The 25,616-nt window shown below is 37.0% G+C and overlaps 1 protein-coding gene across 3 annotated transcripts in view; it reads left to right on the top strand.

Annotated features, from left to right (window-relative positions):
- LOC136032077 (methylcytosine dioxygenase TET-like) overlaps positions 1–25,616 on the top strand; it is a 67,758-nt gene that overhangs the window by 9,320 nt on the left and 32,822 nt on the right. For 2 of the 3 annotated variants that reach the window (XM_065712202.1, XM_065712201.1), the window contains exon 2: positions 1,131–2,299. In XM_065712202.1, the coding sequence (XP_065568274.1) occupies positions 1,154–2,299 (1,146 nt within the window). In that variant the 5' untranslated portion in view covers positions 1,131–1,153. Of the gene's footprint in view, positions 1–856; positions 2,300–25,616 lie in introns of those variants that run through there. The other variant, XM_065712200.1, reaches the window with a different exon arrangement.

Here is a 25,616-nt window from a genome sequence, read left to right as displayed (position 1 = left end):
GGGTAAAGTATAGTGGGTCTGTATGCAAAATGTATTAGGTACAATTATTCTGCATATTAATAAGTAATAATTGTTTTCTAATCTAACACTTTTGGACAGTGTGTTTTTTAATCTCGGTATTAAAATTCTGAATTAAACAAAAACTATTTTTCTCGTTTTTGTTTATGTCCGAAATCCTGTATGTTTATTTTATTACTTAATATTTGAAAACCAATAATGTAATTTGTAATCCGAAAACCAATTCAATTAATATTCATGTTTATCCATACATTACGCAATTGTAGTCATAAATACTCTCTTCATTGAAGGACATATTCTAACTGTTGATAAGACATCTTTTTACTTTGTTTTTGCAACCCTTTCCCAAAACGCAACAATCGTCTTTCCCCACGTGGTTCTTACCATTTGTCAAGATTTATTTGCCAAAAAACAAATCTTTCTATTAGTTTCCATGATCCTAAGAGCTATCCGGCATTATTTTCTCTTTCTTGTGAAACCATTTCTAGTCTCTGCGTCCCCAAAGCTCGTTTGTTGGCATGGTAGCCAATATTTTAAAAAAAAAAATGTTTTCTGCTTTTCTAGTTTCTTTTTGCTAGGCTTGGTTTTTTCAAGAGTTTGAACTTGGTCTTTATACATTTATTTATCTAATTTAATTCCAAAACCTCCTTTCACCTGCCGAACCCCCCCCCCCCTCCCCCCAAAAAAAACAACACAACAAAAACAAACTTGAGAGCGTCTCGGACCAAAAATTAAGAGTCTAAAAAATGAAATATTGATAGAAATAATGTGCAGGTGGTAACCTTTTTTTGGTGACAGAAAGCTTCTATTTGATAGAAAGTGCGCAGTTTTTGCCGGTGGCTGTTACGCATGGTTTACTACTTGGCTCTATGTTCAATAATCTCGGTCGTAGTTACTATGACAACGCTTTCAAAGCCTGACGTCATTTTGCAGTTTCTCTCTTAAACATAAACTTGGCTAGATGTTGGAAGTCATGATGCGTGCGCCTTGTCGAAATAAATTTCCAATGCTGGCTCCAGAGACATAGTTTTTGTAGAAACGCACTCACGGAAGTGTGTCCTTCCAGACATTTGTGCGTTGTTTTCATGTGTGAATCATGTTATCTCTTTTAGGTGACCCAGCGACGGGAGACACAATGGGTGATGGACAGAGTAGCAGCAGCTCAGGATCAGGTCCAGCTGGGTCAGGCTTTTCATTGACTTCCCCTGGGCTGTTTATGCACGACAGCTTAAGTTTCAATTTGGGACTTGGCTTCCACGATGATCCGAGTAAATCGCTACCGCCATTTAGTACTTTTGGCGTCGAAAGTGATTTTGAAGGATTAACTGGAAGATTACTTGACATAGGACTGCCTGTTGTTTCTGGTCAAACTTGGGACTTCTATGGAGAAAATCTTACTGCTCGTTTAACGGATTTATCTAATCCTAATACGCCAGGGCAGCAAAATCAGAATGGGAACGTTCAGTACAGACCCTGGGAGAGTAAAAATGACCAAGGAAGTCCCACAATACTGGAGCTTGGAAAAATTGAGGCCCCACCATCATCAGAGGCTTCCCAAGCTACACCTAACAATTTTCAGGACACATTTGCTGCACTTAATAATCCTCGACTGCCTTCTTTTCAGTCGCAGTTTCCTGCATACATTCCTGGTCAAGAGCCATCTTTGCCTCATACTATACCTGTGTTCTTACAACATCCTCCGACGAGTTTACAAAGTGCACCACCTTCGACGAAGGAACCATCTCCTTCAAATTACGAAGAAAAACATATCACTTTGCTGAGTGGAACAGGAGGAGCTATAGTGACTCCTAACAAATCTCCGACTATAGTACCTGAACGAGTGAAAGAAAATAAACCATTTCCTCCTCCTCCTCCTCAAACTGAACATTTTCTATCGAGACAGTTCCCAGAAAACCCCAGAATAACATCAAGTCCTGTTGAAAAACCTGATAGGAGGAGGAAACCTAGAGTTGAACTGTCTGCCTTAGAACAGCCCGGAGAAACCGCTGCCCAAGTGCCATCGATCTCAAGCTCAGAAATGGGTATGATGTCTGGGCTTGTTGAAGGATTCCGTTCCAATAGTATGGTAATGTCTGACATAGATTCTATACCAGGATGTGATGATGATAGACCTGTAAAAAAGAAACGAAAACGTTGTGGTGAGTGTGCGGGTTGTATGAAAAAAGACAATTGTGGGGAATGTGCCCCCTGTAAAAATGATAAAAGTCACCAAATTTGTAAAATGAGACGATGTGCCAAATTAACTGAAAAGAAGCCAAAGGTATGTACTTTTTGATTTTTTATTTGATTTGCATCTCGTAGATTTATATTGCAAATTTTTAACTTGCCTACAACTGCTGGGAACAAAGCAAAAAATAAGAGAAATTACTATTTTGACGAGAAATAAATCTCCCCCCCACTGTTACTGTGTAATTCCTCATTTTTCAAAGACACGTTTGTTTTTTTTTTAACTGAAAGTAAGGAGCGACCATAAAACTTAAAACAAACAGAAATTATTCTGTATATGAAAGGGTATGACCCCTCCTCAATGCCCTGCTCCTTACGCTAAAGTGTTTTATTGTTTTCAAAAGTAGAGTTGTGAGAAAGAGTCAAACTTTAGCGTAAAGAGCGGGGCATTGAGGAGTGCACAGCCCTTTTCATACACTGAATAATTTCTGCTCGTTTTAAGCTTTAACGTCGCTCCTTACTTTCAGCTAAAAAATTTGTTTTTCATTTAATTTCCGAACGTTTTTTGAATTAATGCAGATTTTGGCTCAACGTACATGAATAATTAAAACGAAATTTGCATGTTAATTTTACTTTTTTGGGCTTAATGGCTTTCTCAAAGTTTTGATCGGACGACTTTGAGAAAAAAGAGACGGGGGAGGGGGCGTAATTGCCCTCAAGAAAGAACGTTTTTATTAGTAATAAATATACGTAACTTACAAACTTACGTAACGAACTTCTATATTTGTATATTTTTATTACGTATGAGGGGGTTCGCCCCTTTGTTAATGCCTCGCTCTCTACGCTAAGGTTTTATTTTCTTCCAATTCTTTAAGAATGATCCTTGAATCACGAAGGCCGTTTAATTAGAATAAATAGCTCTTTTGAAATTGCTAAAAATACTTTAGCGTGAAGAGCGAGGTACTGAGGAGGGGATTAAGCCCCTTATATACGTAAGAATTTCTGTTCGTTTTAAGTTTTAATGTTGCTCCTTACTTTCAGTTGAAAAAACTTGTTTTTTTTTCTATTTAGTTTCAGAATGTTTTCCAATTAATGCAGGTTTTGATTTGGTACATGAATAATTAAAACGAAATTTGCATATAAAGTTTGCTTTTTTTGGCTAAATGGCTTTCTCAAAGTTTTGATCGGACAATTTTGAGAAAAAAGGGGCGGGGAGGAGGCCTAGTTACCCTCCATTTTTTTTGTTACTTTGAAAGTCCACTAGAACTTTTAATTCTATTTTAAGAATGTTTTTATTAGTAATAAATACACGTAACTTACAAATTAACTTACGCAATAAACTTCTATATTTGTATATTTTGATAACGTATACGAGGGGGTTCGCCCCCTCTTCAATACCTCGCTGTTTACTCTAAAGTTCGAATTTTGTTCCAATTCTTTAAGAATGACCCCTTAATCACAAAGGCCGTTTAATTAGAATAAATAGCTCTTTTGAAATTACGAAAAATACTTCAGCGCAAAGAGTGAGGTATTGAGGAGGGGACGAATCCCCTCCTACACATAATAATTTCCCTTCGTTTTAAGTTTTAGTGTTATTTCTTACTTTCTGTTGAAAAAAAATTATTTCATTTATCATTTTTGTTTAAACAATGCTGGTGAATCCAGCGCCCCCTTCATGAAAATTCTCTTTCTCCATGATAAATTCCTCCACGGAAAGATCCTCTCACGTAACCCCCTCCCCACACACAGAACAAATCCCCCCTGAAAACGTCAGTACACTTATACACCTAATAACCAATAGTATATTTAAACAATGGGCAAAGTTCATAACTTGCAGCCTTTCCCCCGGAGACTGTGGGGGATTGAGTGATCCTCAAAGACATAGTTAGTAAATTTTTTTACTATGCTGAACGAATGACTATTTTGAAATTTTGATCCGGTGACTTTGGGAAAAATGAGCGTGGGAGGGGCCTAGTTGCCCTTCAATTTTTGGTCACTTAAAAAGGGCACTAGAACTTTTAATTTTTGTCAGGATGAGCCTGCTCATGACATTATAGAACCACTGGATCGATACGATCAACCCTAAAAAAAAAAAAAAAAAAAAAAAAAAAAAAAAAAAAAAAAAAAAAAAAAAAAAAAAAAACTCGCATTTTTTTGGCCAGATCTTTCTTCTGGCCAAAAAATACAAAATTCTGCATTTTTGCAGATATGAGCCTGAAACTTCTACAATAGGGTTTTCTGATACGCTGAATCTGATTGTGTAATTTTCATTAAGATTCTATGACTTATAGGCAGTGTTTTCCCCTTTTTTCGAAAATACGGCGAATTTTGTCAGGCTCGTATCTTTTAATGGGTAAAACTAAATTTGATAAAACTCGTATATTTAAAACCAATGTAAAAATCAGATTCAGCTGATGTATATATTGGTATCAAAATTACGTTTTTTTAAAGTTTCGGTTACTATGAGCCGGCTCGCTCCTCGCTACTGTTAGTCCGTTGCCACAACTGTTTTGTTCATAAGTAGTAACCTAGTTTAATTTTGAACAGGTCTTGGTTTTTAGGACTGTCAAAAGAATCCCCCACATTTGGTATTTATTTGGTGCTACTTCTTTCTTAAATATGTTTCTTTTAAAAATTTTAACGTCCTATTGCTACAGCCGTAATATTATCTACAACAGCTCACACAAACAGAATTGTTAATAAACATAATTATTTCTTTTAACTAACAATTCACAGAAACGAACTGATTGGGCGGAAAATTAAAAAACGGCCTCCAAAAACAAATAAAGATTTAAAACAACATTTAAATGATTAAAAGCTTAAAAAAGTGTATTGATGCAACACAGACCTGTAAACATAAAAGTCGTCCATTGTCAGTTCATAAATGAAAAAAAAAAAAAAAATCAGATTTTTGAAACATATATCGTTCCGGATCAGTGATTCGGACTCTATACTTCCATTTGGAAGGAGAGTCCTTACCACTAGACTAGTACGATAACCCAAAAAGAAGCTTTTGAAAGAGAATATATTTGATTCCGCAGGTCGTTTGATCGTATACCATTCCAGCTGGCGGCCAGTATCTTTGCTACCTGATTGCGAAGACTATTTGCCACTTAAAAAAAAAAAATACTTTTTTTCTAATTTCGCGCTAAAAACTTATCAACGAATTTTACTAATGCTTCGAATTGTTAGAGAATTCCGTTTAAAAGTTTTAGTAAACATTTTGTTAGCTTTTGGAAATCCGCTTATAATCGTTTTATGAGTAGAGCGAAATATTCGATTAGAACTGTTTGAAATAGCCGAAAAACCAGTTTATGTGTAGCACATAGATATAAAAAATGTTAGTTTATAGTCTGTGCAACCTTCTGGCTATATCAGAGTTCATTTTAGGGTATAGTAACCCTTGCGGCTATCACTGATAAAGCCTTAAAATATCTCAACGTTTTTCGGCTATTGACCGAAGATAATGGAGTGCGTAATAGAATGAGACTGGTTTACCTTTTCGAAAGAACCTTGGACTTGCTTAAGCTCCATGAACTATTTTTAAATTTTCTTTTTCATTTACAGAGCATAAAAGGTATTTCAGCTATTGATAGCGAACTTTGTCCACTGCACAGGGGACTTCAAATCAGCAAAAGAGTTTGGGATAATCAGCAAAAGAACCAGGATATTTAGTAGCAACAATAGTGGTTCTGCACCTCTTGCACCCAGGGCAAATCTTGATTAGTGCCCCCCATGTCTCCTGAAAAAGCTATGCCAACTTTGTCCCGAATTCTCCCCAGCTTTGTCACAATTTTCCTTATCATCAATTGATAACGAACTTTGTCCACTTCAAATGGGACTTCTAAATCATCAAAAGAGTTTGGGAGTATTCTATGGAACCTGAATATGTAGGCAGTAATGGCGGTTCTAACCTCTCTTTCGCCCGGGGAAAAACCTTGATTAGACCCCCCTTTCTGTCTCCCAAAAACTTTTCAGGTTAAATTTTAACAAAATTTTACATTTATTTAAATCTGACTTTTCCTATTTTAGCCTTGGCAAAGTTATTATTGCTTTAATTCAGTCTACTTGTTTTTGTTTTCGAGGAATGGTGATGAAGACAGTAAAAATTAAAATTTCGGAATCAATTTGCTGATATACACTGCCAACTGCGCCCTTTACTTTATTTCGATAAGGATAAAATTTCAAAAATTGCAAAATGATTATAACCAGCAGATTGTTTCTTTGAAAATTCTGCACCCAGGGCAAGTGCCCCCTCTGCCCCCTAAAACCGCCTCTGAGTAGCTAAAATGTAAAACGTTACTAGTCTTTTAGGATAGTGAACTTGTAAAAAAATGTAAAATGTACTTTATGCTGTCTCTGTGGCGTCAGTTTACGAAAATTTATGAGGGGAGGGGGCAAAATATACTTTTCAATACCCTGGGAGGCAAAGTTGTCATTTCCATTCAATGAAAACACCCTCAAAAATTTATTTATCAAAATCTAAAGGAAAAACAGACCCCCTGCCCCCCCCATTCATCCCACTATGTCGAAGGTTCTTGCCAAACTCCATTATTAGTATTGTCACGCAAAACGTCTTGTGATATATTAATTGATTTATCAGACTAATTTAACAAGGATAGAAATTGTTTAGTATTTGGCTAAATTGGTAAGGTGAATACATTAGTCGTTTGATACGAATGTACCCTTTTCAATCATTGCATTTTTGATGCTAAATAGATGACCATATGTCGAATTACCATTGTATTTTTATAGTCGTGGTTGCAGTAGTAGCTGCAACCTAGTAAAGAGCGAACCACGGCCCATAGTAATCAAAAGTTAAAAAACGCGTTTAGAGAAAAACTACCTAGCGAAAAAAATAGCCATCCGACACTGATTCACGAATGATAAATATTATTTCGGTTCGTCTTAAAAGTAAAAATTTATTGCGAAGAGAAATTTATGACGATTTCAAAAACGCCTAAAACCCCTTGAAAATGGCGTCAGATTAAAATGAAAATTATACCACTGGAATCAGCATCGAAAACCTTGAATAGGGAAATTACAGTTCCCCTCTTTGTACAACAAGGAGAATCACCAGGGCTAGCGAATGACCAGAACATCATAGAGAGATGTTTAATGGCTCATTTGAACAGGAATTATATTTGCTAGTACCTTTTTTAAGTGACTGAAAAGATTAGAGGGCAACTAGCCCCCCTCCCTAAAGGCCCCCTCTCCGTCGTCCTATAAAATTTCAAGATAGCCATTTTGTTTAACATAGTTCAAAGGTCCAATAAGTATGGTTTTGATGATGATATGACCCTCGATAGTCCCTGGGCAAGGGCTGTACGTGGTATTGGGCGTATCGGTATCGGGCATATTGGTATCACATATATCGCATCGGGCATATCGGTGTCGGCCTCCTGTGTTTTTTTTTGTGATTTTCTAGGCTTATTTTTTAAAGCATGTCCCAGGAAGGATATCTATTTCGATATTAAAACAAAGAATTAAAGATCTATATCATGTTTTTTATTGAAAACAAACCTTTTTATAGTACTATTTATCCTACTTACACAAGAAATGATTTTTTTAAAATTTCGATTCATTTCTAAGGAATGAGTGGCTTTTCTATTTAGGGACGGGTCAAATAACTCCCTAAGCTTAAAGACACGTTTCTGTTGACCTAGCAAGATTTGCCACAAATATGTTTGGATATGCAAAGCTGTCCGCTTAGTTATAATTTTGTGCCGAAGCTACTCACTTGAAGCAACTTGCTTAATTGCTACTAATTTTAATTTTAAAAACAAAGGAAATCTATTTCAATATTTAAACGAAAAATTAGATATCTATATGTTTTTTTTTAATTTTCATTGTTGCTGCTGTAGCTACAATCTAGTAAAGAGCGAACCACAGCCCATAGTAACCAAAAGTTGGAAAAGCTTTGGTAAAAAAAAAACTGCCTAGTGAAAAGAAATTACCCTCTGACACTGGATCAGGAATGGTAACTATTGTTTCGGTTGATCTTAAAAGTAAAAGTTTATTGTGAAAAGAAATTTATGGTGATTTTGGAAAAGAGCCTGAAACCCGTTGAAAATGGCGCAGATCGAAATAAAAAATGCACCATTGGAATCAAATTGGTCAAAAATCTTTAGTAGGACAATTACAGCCCTCCGTCTTGAACACCAAGGAAAATCACTTTTTGCATGGGTAGCACTGATGTCTCTCCTTTTTTTTCACCAGGGCTAGCGAATGACCAGAACACCATAGGGAGATGTTTAATGGCTTATTTGAATGGAATGTAAATTTCCTTGTGTCTCTTTTAAGTGACCGAAAAGATTGGAGGGCAACTAGCCCTTAGATAGATTTTTAATAGCTCATGTAAAAGATATTGCTCATATCTACGTCCTTCCTATAAATTCCACCATCAGCAAGTTCCGAATGGCACTAAAACGGCACTTTTGATGCCATGACTCAAGTGGAAAAGCTGGGGCTAGTGGCCTGCCAGAACTTTCTCAAATCAAGTGAAAATGACAGAAAAACTGAAAAACGAACCATATAGAAATAAAAAAGGTAAAGATGTACTAAAGAAAACTCACCCGTTTCAGTGGATGCTTGAAATATGCAGGCTTATCTTTGTTTTGACAACATGTTTGGAGAAAATACATTTCAGCAGGGGGCAGACTGGGGTCTGGGGGAAAACTGAGGTACGGGAGGGGGAGTTGCCCCTCTGTCCCGTAGCAAATTACACTCCTGACCCTAACCCCTTGCCACTTAGTGGTTGGAAAGTGTAGGTTTTGCGGTTCTCGAACTACTCAAAGTTGTATATTAAAAGGAGGATTGCTTATTATTATACTTACTTGTTCAAATTAATTACTTGACAATTCCACTGTACTATTCTCTCCGTACTTAAGACTGGGCATCCAAACAGGAAGAAAAACAAATGAAAACAGTTCTGTAGGAGAATTCAGGCAATTCTTTTCAAAATTTTCGCAATGAAAACAAAATTAGTTTATAATACCATTTATTGTACCTACACAAGTAATGATCTTCCTCTGAAATTTCGATTCATTTCTAAATAATGAATGGCTTTTCTATATAGGGACAGGTCAAATAACTCCCTAAGCCTAAAGGGACATTTCTGTTGAGCTAGCAAAATTTTCCACAAGCATGTCGATATGCAAACCTGTTCGCTTAGTTAACCTTTTTTGTCGAAGCTGCTCGCCCAGAGCTACTTTCTTAAGTTCCACTAAATTTAATTTTTTAAAACCAAGAATTAAAGATCTATTTCTTCTTTAAAAAAATACAAAAAGAAACGGAACTATGTTTTAATTTTTTTTCCACTCTTAAACTTAAAACGAACAAAAATCACTACTTCACAGCCTATCTAAAACTAGTGCAAATAAATCAACTGGTGATATTCCCCTATGTAATAGGATTACAGAAAACTAGCACTTTACTGAAAACACAAAAATTCTCTCTATAAAACGGAGAATTTTAACTTGTAATACAAATTCTAAAATGTGTCTGTAGTCCTAATTCTAATAAGATTCCTTCACTTCGAACTTTTCTACAAAAAAAAATGGTGAAATGTCCTTTTCGGATCCGAAACGACAGTCAATCATTGAACAGAGCTCATTGTGCAGAAGTGATGCCAAATTAAACGAAAAAATAAAATAAAGCAACAATCTAAAATGCTTTACTTTTATACTGTTTTACTTTTACTTTACTTTTGTTTTACTTTACTTTATACTGTTGTTTTTTTTAAAGTGTCCTTAAATGGCTCACATTTACCTTAACAAAACTCCTATGTTGTTTCGTGTTTTTAGCAAAGTGCTAGTTTTCTGTAATCCTAAAAACATAGGGAAATATCACCAATTGATTTATTTGCACCTGATTATTGATATATGTTAGATAAGCTGGGAAGTAATAGTTTTTTTCGTTTTAAGTTTCAACTTCGCTCTTTGCTTCCCTCGGAAAAACTTTTTTTTTAATTAATATATATTTAAGTCAATCATATTCAGAGTAGTCAAATCTTTTGATACTAAAATCTCAATAATTGCCTCGATCGGATTACATTATGAATGACCAATTTGAAATTATGAATTTAAACCACTTTTGATCATAAGGGGGAATCCCATAACCAAATTCCTAAGTGATTCATAGGACCCTTCGAAGAAGAGGGGAATACAGTGAGTTGCCCTGGCTGCCGTATCCGAGGGGAGCCTCAGCCAAGATTAAAAAAAGGTGATTGCGTTAGTTGTTTGTTATTTAAAGTAAGTTTTAGGGGGTAGGATTAGGTTAGTTTGGCTCTTGACCCCACCAACCCTCGGAATGCCCCTGATGATTGATCCTTATCGTCATTTATGTGGGATCTTTTCCGTTATTCCTGTACCACTATTTATTCGTGGATTAAGTTGCTTCAATTTATTGAGTATTAACACAAGAGTGACGTATGGCACAGTACAAGTGAAATGTATAATTTGGGCTATACATTTGCACATTAGGGAGGGCGGGGGCGATTTTACTGTAAAAATGGGATGAAGGAACGTTTTGAAATGGTTCCATCAGAGGAGCATGGATCCTTCACCCCTCTTGTTCGCAGGTCACCGTCAGTTGTTGTATTCGTTCAATCCGTTTGAACTTTCAATAGTACCATACTCGATATTAATAATTCTTCTAATGGTTGAATATTTTATACAGAGAACCCAATATTCTAAAAGAAACGTTGCATGGTCTGAACATTCCAGTTGCTGTTTCGAGATGTAAATAATCGACTAAGGTTTGTCGAAAAACCTATTATAGCCGTTCAAACAATGATTCCTCAAATCAGTTGTTAATTAGACAGATCCCATATTTTGGTGTCTATCATGTCAGGATTAAACCTTTAGGAGATATAGAGGAATATCAATTTACCTCCAAAAAAGCTTTAAAGCCAAAAAGTCCTATTTGCCAAAAATTATTTCCTCTTTATATTTGTAAAATCAATGTTGTATTTTAGAAAATGCTGTTTTCCATACGTAATTCAGCACGAAGTACTTTGCAAATTGGGTAGAATTTAGAAAAAAGTAGTTTATAGGTCTTTTTTTTTGCAAATAGTCAACACCGATAAAAAGTAAACATTTACATGATTCCTAAAAATATGGGCCTCATGCACTTTTTTCTGGATTCACACCCTCCCCTTTCCCCTTAGATCCTGTCAATAAAGGTGGGACTTCGTCTTGTTCTCTTCCTTCTAGTGACTCGTAAACTAGAAATGAATTCCTAACTGCCTGAACTCTAAAACCTATTGTTTGCAGTCAGTGTGCTTTAATTTTGGAGAGCAACCCAGGAACATATGTAGGAGGCCACGACGTCCCCTTGTAATCCTAAATTTTCCCGAATTTCAGGACGCTGTTTATTACAATTATCGTATAAAATTGTCTTTCCTCTACTCCCGAAAAGAAAAGTCTTGACAAGGGCGCCAATAATTGACCAAATTGACAAGATTAAAAAACAAAGTAAAAATCGGAGTGAGGGTACCAGGAAAATCTTGAGGGATCTCCCTGCCACCCCTGTGTACAGCATGCCTCGGACAAGCTATGTCTAAAAAGCAATTGCCAATGTCTATTATAGTAGTCGAAATTGTAAAACAAAGAGCGATTGCTAACCATTGGCGTAAGTGCTACTAGGAGAATTTAGAATTAATCCCCCACCTCCTTTTCGTCGGGTACAGGTATGGTCGCTTTCATGGCCTTAACTAAACAGCACATGGAATTCTATCTTTTAACAGATTCAATTTCAGACTGTGTAAACAATCATACAAACTTTGATATTGCGTATTGTTATGATTTCCTTCATTTGAAATGCTAATTACCTCTTGCCATGCGCACATTATTAATAGGCATTGGGTATTTTTACTACAAGCAAGTTTTCACCGGAAATACTTAACTAAGCTGTTGTTTGTTAGGATTTAGTTGGCTAGCGAAAGTCAAAAATTCGAAGTTGTAGATAATCAATACCTGACTTTGTCAAGAAAGTTCGAATATGGCAAGGATCAGTTGACAAAATACCCAACCTTTTAAATACATGTTGCTCTGATTACCAAGAACCCATTAAGAAACAGGACTCGTCATTTCTTGAGAAGAGAAACGCATTAAATTTGACGCTCGAAAAGTCGGGTAATTCCTTCGGGGTCATTTGCTCTCTTGGTTGCTTTTTTCGCACTCTCATTTTTGTAGCACAAGTTTTTTATTTATATTTGTCGGCTTATTGTGGGGTTGTATTACGCTTGAATTAGCGAAAGGAGGTGATAATATAATAAGTAAAAGTTTTGCTTGGTGAGTTATATAATATTTAGTGAAAGCTAGAATAGAGATTTCAAGCTCTTGTTTACAGAAATACACAGTTTCGAATTCATCTCGGAAAGGATGATCACTGACGCATACTTACTTTGTTTTCATTTTTCTCTGTAGGGGGATCGTATCAAACAGTAGACTGGAGAGGGCTCATAAGAAACGGAATTCTAGGTTCTAGTATACTTTTTAAGTATAATAAGGAATGGCACCGCATCAGGGTGCCGATCTCTGCTATTTTTGCAGCCAACACAACAATTTTGATCTGAATGAAGCCAAAATGCTATTGAGTATAAGTTGTGAGATGGCTAATCGGTTAGCGCCGTCGAAAAATGCTTGTATAACTTCCCAGTTTCTGAGGCCATCCTGCCGCAAAGTGGCGTAGTTGTGCCCAAAAATGCGCGGTCTATAGACTGCTAAATATGGTGTAGACTGTTTGTTCAGTAATATTAACGGCTGTGAAGTGTTGCATAGTTACAAGCTATGAGGGGGGAGCGTTGTTATGGAGGTTGTATTGGTTCATTTTCTCGGGTAGCTACAGTCTAAAAAGTGTTGGTCAATATTGGTATTAAAGGAACTTTTTTTTGGGTCATGAAACTATTGTTAATAGATGCATTTTGACTTTTTGAACCTCTTTTCTCTCTTGCAGTACTACCGCAAACCTAACCTAACCTAACAAAAAATTGTCTCTAAAAGCCACAGAGCAATTGTCGGTCTTAAAACGTTAGCGATTTCAAATTTCCGATCAACGAAAACGGAAATGATTGCAATTCTATAAGTATAAATACAAGAATATTTGGGCCGGAATAACTCTGTAACGGTGAGTTTGCCGTAGTTTTGCAAGACAGAAAAGAAGTTCAAAAAGTCAAAATGCATCTATTAAGAATAGTTTCATGACCCCCAAAAAATGTTCGGGTAATACCAACATTGACCAAAGTGTTTTTTAGGCCAATATCATCAAACCTTCCGTGAGAAGTTTTTCAAATAAATAAAGAGGCGTAAATTAACCCCTGACCTTCGTAACTTCGACGTTTGTATTTGGAGCAAGTGTGCACTACGAGTGGTGATAGAGTTATAAATAGGAACTTAGTTTTAGTTTTTCATACTTTTCAATTAGTTTTATGTAGATTAGTTTTAATTTAATTGGATATTCTTTAATTAATTGAATTTAATTTGTAAAGTAAAACTGTAACTAATAATCTTTTTAAATAAGTAGAAAGGTAAAATAAAGTTTTATTAGTAAAAATTTAATTAAGACAGCCTAAAATTTAATAAAGACAGTTTAAAATTTAGGCTACTATGTTTTTAGTAGGAAAAGTAAGTTTTAAATTTTGAATTTAATTGAATTTAAACTTAAAGTTCACAGAGTTTGATGGAGATCAGAACCTCTCTCATAATTAATTAATTCACATTTTATTGCGCAAAGGAAATGAATCCATATCAGATGAGGGGGCAGCAGCTCCTCATATATTTAGGATATTTCTGAATTGATAATAAAAACGAATAAAGATTAAAAGGATAAAACAACTATTTTGTCCAGTGAAAGTAAATAGCAATATTAAAACGTAAAATATGTACGAATTGGGGTATGCTATGCGTGAGAAGGGCTACTGCCCTCATTAACTCATAACTTTTTACGTAAAAGTCAACTTGTCTTTCTTAGTGCTTCAAGAGAGATACTCTTGCACAAGTGTAGTGCGATAGAAAGTAAAAAAAAAAAATTAAACTCATTACTTGGCGAATGACTGGCTATTTATTCGACCCTTGCTTTGAACAATATATTGTTCAGTTATAAACATTAAGAGATGCACTCAGTAATTATAGCACTGGAAATTACAAAATGGCTATTTTGTTGCATTGTAAAAAAAACAGCATATAGAGCGAGGGATTAAAGTGGGCGGTAGCTTCTCATATACGCCTACAGTATATTTGTTTTTTAGTTTTACTGCCATTCGTTATTTTCGTAAATCCGAAAGTTAGAACCTAACATCACATTAGTGAAGTCTCAAAAACATCTGGGAAAATCCTCACATCGCAGGTCCCACCCCTAAAGTTTTGGCTGCGTATGATTGCCTACAAACCCCTTTTCTTCTATTAGTCTCAATCCTTAAATGTTCTAGGGTTCTCTAGAACCTAATTTTCAAGGTGACATCGAAGCTGTTGTAGGGGTAGAGAAGCTGTTGTAGGCCTTGTAGGGGTAGAGAGTTATTGTTGTCCATTTATTTTTGATGTTAATAAACTGAACTGAGCTGAACTGAACTGAAAAATGTTTTCAAAGAAAAAAAATGAAGGAAGTGCGATTTTTTTCTTATCATATCCAAATTTATCTGTAAAGCCATTTGAAACTCCGTATTCCCACAAAACGAAAGACTAATATATAGTTGCTTCTTTCAGTTGAGTACCTATATGGGTGTTTTCTTTCTTTTTTTAGAAGTGCATTCTATAATCTAAGTCATGCTCTTAACACATTTGGCAGAAAAAGGAGATTATTCTAAAAGAATTATAATAAAAATGTCAATATGTAAACTTGTAAATAGCTCACAGATGCTGAGTTAGCATCCACCTTTGTTCTGGAAGTCATTAGGATTCCAGACAAGGCCCCAACAAAATCGAATTTCCAAATCCTTGTCACTGAGAAAATCGTCCAACAAGCAGATGAATATCGTTTTCTAGTTTAGCTCAGAACGTTGGACCTTTCAATTTTAGACATATGGTTTGTCTCGAATAACAAAAGATCTTTCTATACACGTTTTGAACTATAGAAGCAAAACCCTGACGGGAGCACCTGGACTTCAATGAATATAAATGTTACCGTTCGCTTTCCGGCGCTTTTGTCCACGGCCAGCGTGAGAAATAAGATGTCGACGCATGCGGAATAACAGACCTTTTTCTAATCATTCTTGTGGAAATTAAGAAATATTTTATGCTTTCAGCTTCATCGTCTACTTTTTTCAGTCATTTGCCCTTTAAATTGATTCTTTTTAATTGATTTAAAGAGATTATTTGGATACTTAGTGAGTTATCTGGGGCTATGTATAGTTGCAGGGGTAGCTGTTTTATTCTGTCAGCAATATACGGCAACCTTGGGGTGCCATTAAGGCCAGCTGCATACAGAATGGCTTCAGGCTGGTGATAAGAGGCTTATCTAACAGATAATTTTGTCTGTATATCCTTTTCATGTACTGGTACACATTCTTCCAGAGCCAGGAGAAACTGTCATGTGGCGCAAAAATGCCTATTTGGTGCAATCTCAGGGGGCTGTCTGGGACTTGGAGGCTCAGCAGATTAAGGTATTGTCAAGGAGGTGGCTTGATATGAATGCAATATTGATTGGCCTTTTGCGCATTTTCTCAGATGCAACGCAGCTACGCGGCATTTAAGGGAGTGTATAGTGCGGACACAATGCCAGATCCGCTGGCTCTCAGCTCCTTAGCCAGTTAGTATACTTGGAAATCGGCTAACTCTTTCTGGAGGGTGTTTCCCTGCTCAAGAATCACTATTCAGTTGTTTGAATTGTAATAAAACAATCTAATACCATTACTCAGGGATTCACGCAGGCGGAGGGGGGGGGGGTTGGATCCCGGCCCTCAGAAATTCTACGCTTTTTGAATTTCGGGGTGCTTGTCATTCAATTTATCAAAGATTTTTTTATTATTGTCCCCCCCCCACCTCGATTTTTTTATTATTGTTCCCACTCCAAAATAATTAATGAGTTCATGACTGTATTTATTTGATACTAGTTTGTTTTTTCTCCTATAGGGCACCTAGTATGTCTATAGTGTCTAAGAATGTCTATAACTCAAGCTTATTTTAGATGTGGAGTTAGTTTCAAGACAGTATTTTCTTTTCTTGAATGTAAAAAAGGAATTTGTCCGGAAAATCAGTTGTGGTGGTTCAAAAGGCGTCGGGGCTACATGATATTTTTGGTCGCAGTAAAGTTTACATCCCTTCCAATTAAATTCCTCGAGTTTTATCGAGTGCTTCAATCTTTTGTTCAGTTCTCAACATGCTTAACAATATCTATTTGTTCTAAAAGTACGCACCGCATTGTAAATGAAAATGGCAAAATTTTCTTCAGGTGAGGCTGTAATTATTTTTTGGGTGCTCAAACGGCTGATTTTATTGACGAAGTTGTATTTTTGTGCAAGAATGAACACGGGGAAGGGGATGAGTTGCAGGGATCTCCCTTGATATTTATCCGAGTAGTCTTCCTAAAAAAATAAAAAACGATCGCTCTAAATTCAGTTTTTCCTTCCACTCCCCCCTCCAAATAAAGATCACACTCCTGTGTGTACATGTGATTTTGATTAAGCCATGTTATTTCCTTTTTTTATATTATTATTCCTTTATTCGCTAAGGTAAAAAAAAATGATGGGGGTGGGGGTGGAAGGATCCAGGTGCTCCCGTGAATATGTACCTGAAACGTACATAGCTTGGTTTTTGCTGAAAAAAAATGATGGTAAATCTATCGACTTATTTTGATTGAATAGTCTATGAAAGTAAGTGACAATTAATAATTATGAATCCTAAAAAAGATAGGGCGAAATAAGTGATAATGATAAATGAGCGCAAAAAAATGAGGTTGAGATAAATGTGAAGAAAAGAGGTGTTTTCAAAATTGAGAGTGAGGGGATAGCCCCCCCCCCCTAATTGGCACCCATAAAAAGCATATCATCTCAATGAACGTTAAATAGTCACAAGATTTCAGCAACGACAACCAGAAAATGGCAAGGGTAATCGATATGTGTGTGAGAGGTCCATGTTATGCCGATAGAAGTTATTGTATAATCTAAAAAAATAAATAAAAAAAAGCAAATTCACCGGGGCCTATGCTGTTGTAAATAAGTGTCTAAAATCTGGTGAAGGTGAACTTAGATCTAACAATTAGAGGTTTTGATAAGGATGCTTCATTAGGGATAGTGGCGCAATTTCATCAAAATCCGGGGGGGGGCAAATTTGGAGCCAATTTCTCCAAATTAAGTGGAAATGACAGCGAACACTGAAAAATGAATCAAATAGTACCATAAAGACAAATATATACTAAAGAAAACTGACGCGTTCCTCTTGATGCTTGAATTATGCAGGCTTAGCTTTGACAAGATTTTTGAAGAAACTAAATTTCAGCTGGGGAGGTGGGGGGAAAACCAGGGTCTGGGGGGGGCAAACCAGAGTATGAGGGAGCAGTTGCCCCCTGCCCCATAGCAAATTACGCCCCTGATTAAGGAGAGTTCCAGATATTTTTAGATATGCTTATCATGCCTATGTAGAAGAAAGCTAACATTTCCCCAGGTTTTAATCAGCGAGGGAACAAGTTTGGTATATAACCGGAGCAAGTTAAACAAAAAACGGTATATAAAAAAACGGTTTGGTATATAACCGTAGTAAAAACCGGAATTTTGATACCAACTGATACATCAAAAGAATCGGACTTTTATGCTGATTTTAAGTATATAAGTTTCATCAAGTTTAGTCTTTATTTTTCACCAGATCACGGATGCGTGTTTTTTTTCAGGGGTGATAGTATCGACCCAGTGGTCCTAGAATGTCGCGGGAGGGCTCGATCTAACGGAAATTAAAAATTCTAGTAGCCTTTTTAAGTGACTGAAAACTTGGAGGGCAACTAAGCCCCCTCCCACGCTCATTTTTTCCCAAAGTCACCGGATCAAAATTTTGAGAAAGCCATTTTGTTCAGCATAGTAGAAAATTCTGATAACTATGTCTTTTAGGACGACTTAATCCCCCACATTCCCAGGGGGAAGGGCTGCAAGTTATGAACTTTGCCTATTGATTATGTAGTATTGGTTACTGGGAAGTATACAGACGTTTTCAGGAGGGATTTTTTCTGGTGGTGGGGGGAGTCAGGGGAGGGGTTACGTGGGAGGATCTTTTCACGGAGGAATGTATTATTGGGGAAGAGAATTTCCATGAAGGGAATGCTGGATTTCCCAGCATTAATTAAAAAATAATGAGAAATCAAATAAAAAACAAATTTCTTCAACTGAAAGTAAGGAGCTACAATAAAAATTAAAACAAAGGGGAATTATTATGTACATGAAGGGGGTTCGTCCCATCCTCAATACCTCGCTCTTTACGGTAAAGTATGCTCAGTAATTTCAAAAGAGCTGTTTATTCTAATTAAACAGCCTTTGTGATTCAGGGGTCATTCTTTAAGAATTGGAACAAAATTTGAACTTTTTTGTAAGGAGTGAGGTATTGAAGTGGGGGCGAACCCCCTCATATACGTCATAAAAATATACGAATATAGAAGTTTGTGACGGAAGTTAATTCGTAAGTTACGTTTATTTATTACTAATAAAAACGTTCATAAATAAAATTAAAAGTTCTAGTGGCCTTTTTAAGCAACCAAAAAATTGAAGGGCAAATAGAGCCCCTCCCTGCCCCTTTTTTTCCTCAAAATCGTCCGATCAAAACTTTGAGAAAGCCGTTGAGCAAAAAAAAGTAAAATTGATATGCCAATTTCGTTTTAATTATTCATACACGATGAGCCAAAATCAAAACCTACATTAAGTCAAAAACGTTCTGAAATTAAATAAAAACAAGAGCTAAGAGCTCATATGGCACTTGTCACGAGGTCGAAAGAGCCAAGAGCCAAGACCTCATATGGCCTGAGCTCTAGCAAAATTTTAAGAATCAATGGATTGATTTAAAAGAAAAATCAGAGGCTTAATGCCGGTCGGGATTTATATAAGAGGTCTGAGACACGAGGTGTCTCAGACCTCATTAAGTCATTAAGATCCGAAAAATCATTAAGATCCGATCACCCACTCGTAGGTTAAAAATATCTCATTTTTTCTAATTTTTCCTCTCCCTTCAGCCCTCCAGATGGTCGAATCGGGGAAAACGACTTTATCAAGTCAATGTCTGCAGGTCCCTGACACGCCTACCAATTTTCATCGTCCTAGCACGTCCAGAAGCATCGAACTCACCAAAGCACTGGACCCCCCTAACTCCCCCAAAGAGGGCGGATCCAGTCCGTTTATGTCAATCACGTATCTAGGACTTGTGCTTATTCTTATCACCAACTATCATCACGATCTCTCCACTCTAAGCGTTTTCCAAAATTTCCGGTTTCCTCCTCCAACACCCCCCCCTCCCCCCAATGTCACCGGATCCGGTCAGGATTTGAAATAAAAGCTCTAAGACACAAGGTCCTTCTATATATTAAATTTCATTAGGATCTAATCACCCGTTCGTAAGTTAAAAATACCTCATTTTTTCAAATTTTTTAGAATTACCGAATTAGGCCCCCCCAACTCATCCAAAGAGAGGAGATCCGGTCCGGTTATGCCAATCACGTATATAAAACTTGTGCTTATCCTTCCCACCAAGTTTCATCCCGATCTCTCAACTCTAAGTGTGTTCCAGGATTCCCCCCCAACTCCCCCAATGACAATGGATCCGGTCGGGATTCAAAATAAGAAATATGAAATACGAGGTCTTTCTAAATATTAAATTTCATTAAGGTCCGATCACTCCTTCGTAAGTTAAAAATATATCATTTTTCTAATTTTTCAGAATTAACCCTCCCTCCCAACTTTCTCAAAGAGAGCGGATCCGTCCCAGTTATGTCAATCACGTATCTAGGACTTGTGCTTATTTTTCCCGCCAAGTTTCATTCCATTTCAGGTTTCTTCCTGCAACTCCCCCTCCCAATGTCACCGGATCCGGTCGGAATTTAAAATAAGAGCTCTGAGACACGATATCCTTCTAAATATCAAATTTCATTAAGATCGCGCCCCCCAAGCCCCCCCCCCACGCGCGTAAGTCGTTACGCGCCATATTAGTTATGCGCCATTGTAGTTGTGTCCCTGTGTCCCACCTGTGAATATAGATAGATATATATATATGTTTTTAACTGCGTAAAACTTGCGAATATACAACATTCTTCGCTGTCCCATTGTCTGTGCATATAAATAGATTGTCAGGTTTACCGACTCTTGAACATGCAACATATAATTGTCCGTGGGAAAAGCAATCCATATTCAGATCTATACCTCATTATTCTAATGATTGCCCTTGAGCTTTGTTGATGGTGATTGCTAATCGAACATTCCCTGTGTCCCCGCCGTCATTTATATATCCCCCTGTGCCCCCGGCGTCCCCGTTGTAGTTGTGTCCCGGTGTCCCAGTCTGTAATTTCTCTTTGAGTGTCCCGGTCTGTAATTTCTCTTCGAACATTCCCTGTGTCCCGGTCGTCATTTATATATCCCCCCTGTGCCCCCGGCGTCCCCGTTGTAGTTGTGTCCCTGTGTCCCGGTCGTCATTTATATTCCCTCTGTCCCAGTCGTTATTTGTGTCCCAGTGTCCCAGTCTGTAATTTCTCTTTGAGTGTCCCGGTCGTCATTTATATTCCCTGTGTCCCGGTGTCCTGGTCTGTAATTTCATCAGTTGACAAACATGACGTCAGTGGACAAACAACTTCATGACGACATACAGCTCAATCCTTATAATGACGTCAATCGACAAACATGACATCAGTCGACACACAAACATGACGTCAGTCAACAGACACACACAAACAACTATATATATATATATATATATATATATATATATATATATATATATATATATATATATATATATATATATATATTATAACAATTAATTGTTTTTAAAATAACATTTATCAGATAACAATTAATAATATTATTTTTTTTTCTTTACAATGTGTAGATATTTTTATTAACCATGTTTTCAGGGTTCCTTCCATTACTCCACGTTTTCCCAGGGTTTGTCTATAGCCTATGGATGTATCTGGCCCCATGGAGTGAGTGTAATTGTCACGATAGGGAAGACTATATTCAGAAAGAGTGTTGAATGGGGCATTGAATGATAGGTCTTCCCTATTCGAAATAAGGCTACAGTTCTTCCTTCTCAGGAGGGATATGCAGGATTACCCCTTAAGTTGAATAATCTTTGTTTTGAATAATGGTCAAATAAATAATGATCTTATAGCTACTTTTTATTAGGGATGCTATGGCCCGGGGGCTTCAACAATTGCTGAGAAGGCTAGGTCAGACTTAGGCAATGACCACGTGGTACTAGCCTAAGTCTGCATCTGCCCTATGTCAGTGAAGCTTTCAGGCAGGGCAGTATTGTTCTAATTGTTTATGGACTCTTGGCCAAACAACAAGAATAAGAAGCAAGCCTAAATGTACATGCATAGCTTATACTATTCGATCCAAAGTCAGACAGATCGTGGTAACCAATTGTAAGTAAGGAGGGACTCGGCACAATAGTAACCGAAACTCTAAAAAACGGAAATTTGATAAGAATAGATATATCAAAAGAATTGGCTTTTTATGCTGATTCCAGATAAATAAAATTCATTAAGTTTAATGTTACCATTCAGAAGCTACGAGCCTGAGAAAATTTGCTCTATTTTCGAAAAAGGTGGAAACAATCCCAAAAAATTAAACGACCCTAATAAAAATCCCACCCTCAGGTTCAGCGTATCAGAGGACCCTACTGATGAGGTTTCAAGATCCTAGAAAATTGAAAAATAGCTCATTCGAACGGAAATCAAAAGTTCTAGTGTCCATTTTAAGGGACAAAAATAATTGGAGGGCAATTAGCCCTCCTTTGGCGCCCATTTTCTCCAGAATCTTTCGATCAAAATTTTAAGATAACCATCTGATTCATAGTTGAAAGGTCCAATAATTATGCTTTTGGTGATGACAGGGACCTGCATAGTCCTTGAGGAAAGGGCTCTTAAGTTACGCAATTTGGCCGTATTGTTCACATATAGTATTTGTTATTGGGGAATATCGGGAAAATTTTTGGGAGTAATTTTCTACGGGGCGGGGGGAGAGGATTTTTCATAGGGAGAATTTTCCTTGGAGAGGAAAGTTTCCGGAGGGAATTTTACAGTAGAAATGTTCAACGGAGTAGGAGGGAAGGGGATTTCCTGGCGTAATTTGAAAAACGGTCAGAAATTAAATAAAAACAAGTTTTTTCACCTGAAAGTAAGGAGCAATATTAAAACCTAAGGCAAACACAAATTATTCTGTATATGAGGGGGGGGGGCTGCCCCTTCCTCAACCCTCGCTCTTTACGCTGGTCTGACCTTTTGTCCTGATTTTTTAGGAAAGACTACTCAAACACAAGGGCCCTTGATTTTCAATGAAAAGTATTTCAAAGAACTTTAAGGCTTTAGCGTAAAGAGCGAGGGCTGAGGAAGGAGTAGCCTCCCTCATATACAGGATAATTTCCGTTGGTCTTAGGTTTTAATCTTGCTCCTTACTTTCAGTTGATACCACGTCTTATTTGATACCAGCCAAGAGTTCACTTTGAGGAGACAAGTTCAGAAGGTTTTTGGTAAAATTGATTTAAGGTGTTAATTCGCCAAAATATATTTTATCAAAGCTTTTTTTATTATTAAAAGAATGAAGACATAAAGAAGATAAACGTGTTTTAAAGGGCAGAAATAAGATAACGAAAAAATAGACCATTAGATTTTCCATTAATGCTTTGTCCGATATAATGATTACCGCCCTTGTAATTACGCTCCTTCCCCTCCAATGGTAACAGATATGACCCTTGACTAACTACAAAAGTGTGTTGGGCACTTATCTGTTAGCCAGTACACACTCGAGAATTTGGATCTACATTTGAAAATGAAAATACCTCCCAGGGCCCTAATTTGGAGACTGTATCCATTCTTGAATCTTTCATCCAGTCTGACCTAGACCTTTGAGTCGGCAAAGGTCATTCTTCTCAACTTTCAGCCCTGATTCTTAGCAGAATTTAGAATTTTCATTGAATTTTTCAGTCCTTGCAAACAGGGGAGTAGGGGATGTAGGAGCTTGAAAAAAATACCTACCGACGTCCCACTTTGGACTGTGCGTCATTTCCTTGAAGTTTCTTTGAACCAGAAATGCTCGTGAGATTCGCCTTCATTTAGCAAAGCTCATGGGATTTTAGTGTTCTGGAGCGAGAGAAAAATAAAATGTGGAGATTGAAAAATGCCATCCTTATTGTTTTTCGGAGTAAACTACTGTTGGTGTTTTTTTTTTTGTTTTTTTTTTTTTTTTTTTTTTTTGTTTTTTTTGTTTTTTTTTTTTTTTTTTCCATGATCATTGGTCTATTGCTTGGTAATAGTGATACCATTGGTAAATACCCTTGTGGCATGAATTTAGGCACCGCCTTCCCTGTAGAGTATGGATTCTTTCTTGGGCCCAAAAACCTAGCCACTTAATCTTTCCTCCATCAAATTTTGGTCCAATTCTTTTCGAACTTTTAATGATAGAAATTTCAGACCCCCCCCCCCCCCCTAGAAGACCGTAGGACCTTCACAGTGTACAACCAGGACGCTTGTTCTGGTTCTCCACCAAGTTAGGTTGGAGTCTAATGACCTTTTTTGTTAGATATGCCATTTGAGAGAATTCAGGGATCCCCTCTCCTCTTCAGCTGAGGTCACATTATCCTGGATGGCCTAAAGATACAGTTAGGACACTAGCGTTTACTATCTTGGTTCAGATATGACAGACCCTTCTGGTAGGTATATAAATGCCAAGATTCCAGATATACTCCACTCCCATCTCGTTACTTACCAGCTGGATCACAAGATAGAGTTTTTTTTTCAGTCTACTTCTTGGCCCGAGACTTATATGTGGCCTCTACAATATTTCAGAAAATATTGAAGACTGGAAGTTAGTCCCAGCTTCTCTGTGGGAGGGCGGGGGGACATGGATAAGTAAATTCTTGTCCTCAGCACGTCTACCCAAAGGTGATGTCGGATCCCAACCAGACTTGGTGGGAGAAAGAGGGATTGTCTTAAACTTAACTGTCCTTTTTGGTGTCAGAATATAATCAGACCTTTGATGACAATTTCTTGTCATCAAGACATCCACTGATAACTATATTAAAAAGTTGCCAAAAATAAGAGAAAAAGTGCCTCCCACACTTAGACCCAAGTTTTTTGTTTCCTTTTCTTTTCGGTGAATATTACACTAGCATTGCACTCTTGCTTTTCTTTGATAAGGTAATTTCATCTTAACTTGTTATTGAGGTAACTAAGAAGCCAGATAAAATAACCCCAAGGTCCCAACAAAAGGTGGTAAAAGTCCCCTTTTTTATTGCGGTTTATTCAAATGGAAGGTTGTCATTTGTGGCTAAGAGATCATTCGGCGTGTGCCACCTTACTTAAAAAGTTCCACCCTATCAAGTTCTCCCCAGTAGGGGTGATTTAGCTTGTTTAACCCACGGTTAAGGTGTCGCGTGGACTCTTCAAGGATACCCCACCCTTGTAGGTGGGGGAGATATCTAGCGTAACAGGTGAGTTAAATGCCACAATTATTCAATCATTTGTCAAGTGAAAGGGGGAAGTGTTGATTGACGAAAAGATTTGAAACTGTGTCAATAAGGGGAAGCATCTACCTGCTGAGGTAATAGAGCAAGGTTACTGAGGGTTCTGGAGCAAGGTTGTTGAAATCTACCTTTTCAAATGGGGTCACCTTTTGTTTTAGACTGTCGATTTTTTTAAATTACAATAGTTTAAGGGATTGTTCTTTGATTTTTGCTAAAAATAAACTAATTCACGAATCGCAAGAGTTTGGGATGCATGCAGAAAAGATATGATAATTTTGCACAAAGCTATAACGTGGTGGGGGGTGGGTGGTGGGATAAACTCTTCCAAAATATGTGCCGTGTTTCCCTCTCCTAGGGCCTAGCATGTGTATATGTGTGAAAATCAATACTTAATAAAACCAAAGATAGTATATGAAAACTGTTTTAATTTTTTTGTGATATAGAAAAAAATTATAACGTATGCTTTAGGGGTATACACATTCACTGTTCAAAGGGTATGGGGGGGGGGTAACTTCAAAATTTCAAACAGCAACGTCCAAAGATTTTAGAAATTTGGAATCAACAAACAAAGTTGCTTTTCCCCTAAAAATTCTCCAATCATAGTTCTAAGCATTCAAACCTCGAAATAAATTGACAAGAATCCAGTAAAAAGCTGTATAATTCCACGAACTTCAAATATTTGATATTTGAATTTGACAAAGATGCTAATGCTTGAGAAGTTTTAGAAAGTTTTTTGGCTTTAGCTCTTCCATTTCGAGTCTTTGCTTC

The sequence above is a fragment of the Artemia franciscana genome, chromosome 10 (assembly GCF_032884065.1).
Source record: "Artemia franciscana chromosome 10, ASM3288406v1, whole genome shotgun sequence".
Taxonomy (NCBI): domain Eukaryota; kingdom Metazoa; phylum Arthropoda; class Branchiopoda; order Anostraca; family Artemiidae; genus Artemia; species Artemia franciscana.
The sequence above is the reverse complement of the archived record's forward strand: the minus strand, read 5'-3'. Positions and strand labels throughout refer to the sequence as shown.